General features: G+C 27.9%; 1 protein-coding gene across 2 annotated transcripts; it reads left to right on the top strand.

The window, feature by feature from the left end:
• The first annotated feature begins 4,276 nt into the window (after positions 1-4,276).
• LOC124930104 lies at positions 4,277-8,581 on the top strand. 2 transcript variants are annotated; one of them, XM_047470465.1, is made up of 8 exons: positions 4,278-5,181; positions 5,274-5,351; positions 5,636-5,999; positions 6,095-6,207; positions 6,737-6,901; positions 6,991-7,133; positions 8,064-8,156; positions 8,262-8,581. In XM_047470465.1, exons 1-8 carry the CDS (start codon positions 4,849-4,851, stop codon positions 8,419-8,421), a joined length of 1,449 nt encoding a protein of 482 aa, XP_047326421.1. In that variant the 5' UTR covers positions 4,278-4,848; the 3' UTR covers positions 8,422-8,581. The 2 variants fall into 2 exon arrangements, with proteins under 2 accessions (XP_047326422.1, XP_047326421.1); XM_047470466.1 differs by lacking the exons at positions 8,064-8,156; positions 8,262-8,581 and adding an exon at positions 7,213-7,376 and having other exon boundaries at positions 4,277-5,181.
• The last annotated feature ends 411 nt before the right edge of the window (positions 8,582-8,992 follow it).

Below are 8,992 nucleotides of genomic sequence, written 5' to 3'. Positions count from 1 at the left end.
CCCCACTTATAATAAAACAAACTCTCTGTCCGTTTGGTTGGATATAAAATTTAGGACTTAATTCACTTTATCTTAATGTATATTAATATTTTTTTTCCATATAAATTATAAATAAGGTAAATGTATTTATTAAATATTGTTAATATGGAAAGAGATGTAAAATATACTTTATTTATTTATTACCAATAATATATACATATATAAATTGATTGGTATCAATAAGATATCAAACATACAGGGATATATATATATATATATATATATATATATATATATATATATATATATATAATTATTAAAAAAAGATATCAAATATAAGGAGGTATTATTGACATTTAATCTATTTTAATTAAAGTATAAATTATTTATTAAGAATAATTAAATATAAAATTTAAAGAATTTTACAAGGTGAAAATAAAATTAATCCTATTAGTTCAATCAATCAAAATATATTAATTAATGGTACAATTAATACAGAAATTTTATAGTTATATCAATTTGATTTTAACTGTAAAATGATTTTTTAATAAAAAATTCGTTTAAAATTATTATTATATTAATATTTTTATACTTAATTATTTTAAAAATATTATAGAGTAGGATATTATCCAACCTGTTATCAATATCAATATCTTCTACTATTTATATATTTAATTTGATAAATATAAGATTTTGATAGAATATAAATGAAATAATCGTATTAAATTTAAATTTATCTAAAAAGATTGAGCCAACCCTATCTTTTATCCCCGCATAAATAAAAGTATATTTTTCTGTGAACTCATTTGAGTTTTCTCTATTTATAAAAATAATTTATTAATTTAGAAAATATTAATCAATAAATATTATTAAATTTATTAATTTATATATAATTAAAATATTTCATAATATTAATTTTTTTTATCTAAATTAATATTCAAATAAGATATTAAAAAATATTTATTTTGTCCAAACTCATATCTAGCTTCGTTATTTTGGATATTAATTAAATAATTTAATTAAGAAAATCTAAGAGATAAAATAAGTTACATAATTCATCATGAATCAATAATAATTAATTTAGAAAATATTTTACAAAACATTTAATATAATAAATAAAAAGATAAGCTACCTTTATGTTTGCTTAAACAACTTTCTTAAAACGAAATAAAATTTCTTCAAAATAAATAAAAGATATTAGCTTAAAGAGAATAAAACAAATTTAAAAGATAAGTAAAATTAGATAATATAAGTATTTTTCATTATTTTTCATTATTTTTCATTATTTATTTATTTATGAGTAATGATAAATAAATAAAGAGTAATTATACATGTCTCCAAATTTTTGTAGAGAATTTTAATAAGAAATAATGTGTATATTTATTTTTTTAAATAAAAATTTTAAAATTTCTATTACATTTTCAATCAAACTCGACACAATATTTTTATTAAAATTTTCTTATATATTTTTTGTAAGACACATATAATTATTCTTTATTTATTGTTGACAATAATTATTTTTAAAACCAAAAGTTACAATATTAAATTCTCATTAAAAACACAAAAAGATAAAAATAAAATTGTCAATATAATTATTTTTAACCAAAAATTTAAAGTGTATTTTAAATAAAATTTATGAATGATTCTTGATTTAAACCGAATATTTCTAATAAGAATCAAGACTAAATAAGGCCCGATAATTTTAGACCCGACATGAAAACAAGATCTAGACCGAACAAAAAAAAGGTTAGGATCATGTATTCTTTTGTTCGGGTCAAAATCAGGTCGACCTGTTTAACTTGATTAATAAACAGGTCAAAATCGGGTCGACCTAAAATGATCAAAAGTAGACCCGACAACTTGTTTACGAGTTTCTTTTGCTGAGTTTTATGTTATTCTTTCATATTCACTTACTCATATTTAAAAAAAAATATATAACTAGTTTATGATTTAGCTTAATTTTTGTTTTGTGTTGATGTTATTTTAATTTGAAATAGAGATATGTGAATTAATTACTTCGGGTTTGATTCAAGTTGAGTTAGGTAAATCGAGTCAAACATGTCAGTTTCAGGTTAATCACAAATAAACAGGTCATGTTTAGGTTAGAGATTTTGATTCAAATTACTAAACAGATCATGTTCATGTTAGTATCGTTCAACCCGTTAATCTTAGGGCTGCAAATGAGTCAAGCCGAGCTCGAACTTGTTTAAGCTCGAACTCGACTTGATTAATTATTTATTAGCTCGACTCGAACTCGAGCTTGAACGAGTTTATAAATTTGAGATCGAGCTCGACTCGACTATTTATCTACAAGCTCGGTTTGACTCGAGAGCTTGAACTAAAATTAAATTTTAATTAATTCAAACCAAAATTTATTTTCAAAATGAAAATATCAAACTTTTATACTCATTCAACATTAAAAACATAATATTTAAAAATGAAAAATCAATTAAAACAAATCAATATTTAATCATAAATAACTAATAACATAATATATCGATTTAACAAAGCCACAATAGACATTTTAAGTGGAGTCTATTGAAAAAAAACTAGTAAGTGGAGTCTATTGAAAGAAACTAGTTGATAATCGACAAAAACATGACTATTAACATAATCATTAAACACCTATAAGGTCTCTAAGTCCCTTGCTACGAATACGTCTCGCAAGTTGAATATCTTTAGGCATAATAGTCACCCGTTTGGCGTGAATGACGTAGAGATTAGTGTCTTCAAATAGACTAACTAAATAAGCCTCAACTGCCTCCTAGAGAGCAACTATGTCGGAGCTCTGAATCTCATATCTATATTGAAATTTTGTGCAATCTCACGAACAAATCTTTGGAATGGAAGTTTTCGGATCAAAAGCTTCATACTCTTTTGGTACTTAAAGATCTCTCTCAAAGCAACTGTTCCTAGCGAAACTTGTGAGGCTTCTTCACACCTCTGGTAGCTGGAGAAGATTTATAGCCGCCTTCATCGCTAGTTACTTCCTTAACTCATTGTCTTTAGTCGATTTCCTAACGATGTATGTTTTGTGCACGCCATTTGAATAAGTGAGAGATAATATGGAGAAATGAAAAAACTATGTGAATGAGTCAGAGAAATTGAGTAAATGAGAAATAATATGTAGAAAAATGAAGAATTTTTATGAATAAGTAATAAAAATAGTGAATATAAAAAGTCATGTAGGATATGATGATGTATTAGAGAATTAAGGTTTTTCTTTTTTTTAACTTTTGACCATAAAATATAATAATGTGAATTGTGGGTATGTCATATGGACTTTAAAAAGAGAGTGAAGGAAAAAAATTGTTTTAGATTTTATGTTTTAATATTAAAAAAATAAAAATATATATTATTAGGCTTCAAAAAGCTCGACAAGCCATCAAACCAGTATTATATGAGCTCGAGCTCAACTCAAATATTAAACGAGCCAGCTCGAGCTCGCTCAAAGTCAAGCTCAAGTCGAGTTTTGACCGAGCGACTTGTGAGCGAGCCAGCTCGAGCTCGCTCAAAGTCAAGCTCAAGTCGAGTTTTGACCGAGCGACTTGTGAGCAGCTCATGAGTGACTTGACTCATTTGCAGCTCTAGTTAATCTATCAACCTGAACTCGCGAACTTGAAATGGACCCAAATTGTGACCCTAGACATAGAGTTAAACACTAATTAATATTATATCACTCTTTTTTTAATTATCTTTATTGATTAATATAGTATATTACTATTAAAAAATAATATTTACTATTTAATCACATTCACTTAAATATTGCATTATAAAATAATACAAAATCCAAAAAATCAATATATATATATATATATATATATATATTAATTAAAGATTTTGTAGCCCTTATATATATATATATATAGTTTATATAAAAAATATTATTTTGTCACTATTATATTTATATAATTACTGTTCATTTAAAAACATCAACAATATTTTTTGTTTGGTAATAACTATTTTTTTTTTTATAAATTATTATTCAAATTAGTTTTCATGTCCTAAATATTTATCATTTAAATAATTATTCACTTTATTTAATATAATTTGTTTGTTGCGAAATTTTAAAAGCAACTAATTAGTGACGTACCAAACAACTTAATAAAAACACACATTTTCAATGTCTTGTTTAAAAGAAGGAAACAAAATAAAAATTAATAAAAATGCTATATTTATTTTGATGGTTAATTTTTTATTTATAAAAAAATTAATATTTTAAAAGCTGGGTTGGATTTTGTTTTCTTATTTAGTTTATCAAGAAAAAAAACCCATAAAGATTCGAACAACCAAAAGTGAAGTGCCACACCTCCATCCATCGCCATTAAAACAGTTTCTCTCTCTACTGTAAAACTTCAATTCATGATTCACCCAAATTTCATTAAAAAGGGTGGAGCGAAGTAAGCTAGCTAGCTGAGAAAAGGAATCTCTCTGTAACAATTTCTATTTTCTATCGGGTTGGATTACGTACCAATGAACAACTAGATATGCGTGATAAGGAGAGAGAAAAAGTGTGTATAAAAGGTTAGATTAGTGGGTTCGGCTGATGCTACGGTAGGGACTTCGTCGGAGAAAGTCATAGACATGGATCTTGAGAATTATTCATTCTTCTTTTACAAATATTCATCATCTTCTCTTTCTTTCAGGTTTTCTTCTTCTTTCATCCCATTGATTTCCATGCTTTCTGGAAGTTTTATATCTGTGTTCAAACCCACTTCCCTTACCAAACCCACATCCTCATTTTCCCCTATATCTCTTTCCACTTCCAATTCTGAAGAACATGCCTGATTCTCTATAAATTGTTTTTTTTTTTCTCACTTTTCACTTTTCATTCTTCCTCTCTTTTCTCTCTTTCTCTTTTCTTTCTCAATGTTGATTGCTTCTTTGACTGGCTGGTGTCATCATCACCCTTCTTCAACAACAGCAACTGACATGCCGGTGACCGGAATAGCGGCTTCTTTGACAATTCGTCAAGATTATTGTAATCCCCGATTTTTCAGGTACCCTTCAAACGGAAATCAAACTGATCTTAAGAAGTATGCAATTGGTGGGTTGGAGATGAATCATCATCATCATCGTTCTTCTTCGATTGGAGACAACAAGATGAACATCACGAAGAAGAAGAAGATCAGTTTGACTCCTATGGCTAATTCTACTCTAGCCTCAACAAACAACACCTCCAGTTCTGATCTTTATCAAGAGGTCTGCAACTGTTTCTTCTTCTTTTTCTTCATTTGATTTACTTAGAATCTTTTATTATTCTTCATTAATGAAACCTATTTCTTCAATGGCAGGTTATTAAGGTAGCTAGGCAAAAGTTTACTCAAGAGATATCTTTCCAATCTAAAGATAAAGACATCTCTCTTGCAAGGGTAATTTTGTCATTCTCTATTGAGCTCTTCTTAGAGATATATTAGTAATTTGTATGAAGCTATGTATTAGGGTTGTTATGATATTAAATTATTAATCTCATTTATCTCATGCTCATCCCATCTACAAATTCTAGATTTCTAGGTTTTACTATACTAATTACAATATTATCCTTTGTACTATCATTTATAAATATAGAATAAATGTAATAATGCAATTAATTGAATTTATATATGTTTGAGTGTACTTAATTGGTTTGATTTGGATCTACAATTGTTATTTTCAGGTTTTGATGTACATTGCAGCTGAAGATGAAGCATTTGTATCTTATAACCGTGAAATGGATGGTAGGTTTGTAAAAAACGAGAGGGAAGATACCCAAAATCAATCTGAAAACGAAGAATGGGAATATCTTGAGACAATGCCTTTAGGAGGAAAGAACATTAATGGTTGGCTTACTGAGTTAGATTCTATTGCTAAGGAAGTTGAGGCTGAGCTGGTTTCGCGAGAAATAGGTTGTCATTTCGTAGAGGTTTTGGAGGCAGTTAATGTTGTTCTTTTTGGGTTGAGAGGTTTTAAAAGGTCCCCGGTTCTTGTTGATCCAAAGTATTGCTATTTACACTCGGTTTTGAGTGATGGATGTGGAAGTGGTAAGAAACTTTCTTAAACTCTGTTCTTTATTAAGAATTTGTTTGAATAATACTAATGGAGACAGTTTCATGTTTGTTTGTTTGTTTTCTTGCAGCGATCTTACTTAGTATAATATATATTGAGGTTTGTCGACGACTTAATCTAACTATTGTTGGTTCACGAGTTGGGGAAGAGTTTTTGATTTGGCCCCAAATGGGAAATCCTGAGGTGAGTTAGTCTTTAAAATTAATTGGAAACCCAAAAAGAAAACAAAGGGATTGCAAGAAGTTCTTTAATCATAGATTAAATTGACTTAATTTATTCTTTATAACATTTTAAACTATTAAATTTTGATAATTTAATTCAAATAATTCAATTAAACCACTTATTTCATCAAACAATTTCCTTGATAAGTAGGACCTTCTTACATCCACCTCCACTTGATCGACTCATTTAGAAAAACTTTGACATGGATCATGAGAAATTGTTAATAAATTTTTAGAAACACTTTTATCAAGTATCCCAGATGGATGTGATTCTGTATGATATCAGATGTGGAAATAAAACCTAGTCAAACACAAATGCGTAAATTTATTTATGTTTTCTCGTCTAGACCTAGATCCAGATTAGAAATTGTTTTCAAATGAGTCTTAAACGTCTTTCTTATTGGATTTAGGATTTAAGATTGTTCTCTGTCGAGCTTTGATTTTGTCTTCCTTATGTTAATTTTTCATTGCATTATTGCTTTCATTTTTAGGAGCTTTTTAAGGTAACTTCTGGGCACAGTCTGTTTGGTGTTGTAAATGGAAGATGTGTAGATGATCCTAGATCAAAAGCCTCAGATTTAAACAGCAGTTCACTTTCTGGATTAGACATTGCCACAAACCGTGATATCATTGGGATTTATCTAGCAAATTTGATTGTAAGCTCTAAATGAACTCGTAAAAAAGTTATTTGACTTCGTTTTCACATGTATAACAATTGTTTTTAAAAAACTCCCTAACTCTGCAGAGACTTCATTGGAAACGTGCTTCGAGAATGAACCATGGGTTAATGCTAACTTCACCACTGAGACCTGTTCATGATCAAAATGAATTAAACAACAACAATATAGACAGTTCAAATATTCCTTTGATTCGACCTCAAGATCTAAGGTACTATTTGTGATTCAAAAAATAAATGAAAAAAATTGATCTTCTAATAGTAAAGATTGCTTTTATGTTTCCCCTACAGGTTCAAGATGCTAATTTTGCAAGTTGGCAATGAGAAAGAAAGAGGAGAATTGTTGTTGATAACATAAAATGCAACTTAGATACTTACAATTTTTCTTAGGGGAAAGCAATAATGCATTAATGACTGCTACTTTTTTTTTTTAATTCCTAACACTTTTAGAACTTGTTTAGTTTTTAGATAAATTTTAACCAAAATCCCTATTTTATCTCTCGCAATTCTAACTATAACTGGATTCTAAAATAGGTCACAGGAATTAGTCATAAACTAATCAATAATATATCTAACAAATAGTAATTCATTTTTACTTTGAGAGATCTTGGATATTAGATACTATATTTACATTTTTTTTTTTGTTTTGTAGACTTATTCTAACTGAAATCCTAATTGATTCCACTGCTGGATTTCTATTAAATCTTAAGTAATTAGTTATATTTAGTGAAACTAGTGTTATTGAGAGCTTCTTTCTATCTACCCATATTGCAACCTTTCCTTTTATATAGAATAGAGTTGCAGGATATCTGTGTCTTTAATAGTCGTTGTATTCAAAACGCAGAAGCGAAATTGGAGTATTTTTGGTTCTTAGACATATTCTAACCAAAAGCTTCATTTTATCTCCTACAATTCAAAACATAAATGTATTCCAAATAAGGTTTTAAGATCATTTATCAAAGACTAGATTGATGAGTAATAATGCATCTAAAAGACAGTTGTTAATTTTTACTTGTGTCTTATTTAGAAACTTTCTATATATCCATATTTGCTATTTTTTTACATATCTGACTCATTGATCCTGTATTGGAAACCTATAAGTGAAAATAAGTGGTATATCTTAAATTTAAATGTTTTTTTAGGCTGGCTATCATGGCTTCAGAAAGATTATTGATTCTGCAACCACATAATTGGTCTTTGAGGAGAGACCATGGGATGATGTTGTACTATAGCAGGTACACAAATTTGAGATTTTGTTGGGTAGTTTTTGCTATGCTAAGATTTGGTTTGTAAATCTTTTGTTATCAATTCATATGAATTAACATTTTACATGTTTTCAGAGATTACAAGAAAGCAGTCCAAGAGCTTAGCATATGCATGGCGTTTGCACCAGAGGAAGAGGCAGAAGTTTTGGAACCGTTTGTGGAGAAATTGCATTTGCTGCAACTTGAGTCGTCTTGGAAGTCTCTTGGCCAAAAAGGTAGACACAAAGTCGGTTAGACTCTTTTTTTGGGTTAGAAATCACTATTTCTCGAATTCAGGTCCTTTTTTTAATTGTACTGTAAATGCAAAGTCTTTTTCTTTAAAGCTATATTATTCAGTTGCTTGGAATGTGATTGTAGTGAAGATCACAATTAAATGGAATGAACTTAATGGTAAATCTGGTTTGATCCATACATACAAACAAACTTGTTATGGTTTTGTTTTAATTCTAAGTTAACCGTTTTGCATAAATGGTACATCGAGTCTGATTTTCACCTAAAAGTTTATTATAGATTGTGAACATCCAATTTTTTAATTCTTAAATTTTTTTACAAAAGAGGTTATGTTGGGTTAATTTTTCACTGAAAGTTTATTATTATTGTAACATCCATCTTAAATTTATTTATTTTTTTGTATAAACGGTTTAGTTAATCAATTTTTGACATGCTGATATAGATTTTTGTTTTTATATCTTATTTAAACCACTTCTGCATAAATGGTTCAGTTGAGCTAAAAAGTTTTTTTTTTACTAATATCATTATTCATGTTAAAATGTAATTTCTTAAATTTTAGAGTATGTTTGGTAGAA

The sequence above is a fragment of the Impatiens glandulifera genome, chromosome 3 (genome assembly GCF_907164915.1).
Source record: "Impatiens glandulifera chromosome 3, dImpGla2.1, whole genome shotgun sequence".
Lineage (NCBI taxonomy): Eukaryota > Viridiplantae > Streptophyta > Magnoliopsida > Ericales > Balsaminaceae > Impatiens > Impatiens glandulifera.
Note: the sequence above shows the minus strand (reverse complement) of the source record. Positions and strands in the feature narration are given on the sequence as shown.

Coding starts and splice junctions, on each gene's coding strand:
- LOC124930104 (XM_047470465.1), top strand. CDS start 4,849: ATGTTGATTGCTTCTTTGACTGGCTGGTGTCATCATCACCCTTCTTCA. Junction 5,182..5,273: donor GTTCTGATCTTTATCAAGAG/GTCTGCAACTGT, acceptor CTTCAATGGCAG/GTTATTAAGGTAGCTAGGCA. Junction 5,352..5,635: donor AAGACATCTCTCTTGCAAGG/GTAATTTTGTCA, acceptor TGTTATTTTCAG/GTTTTGATGTACATTGCAGC.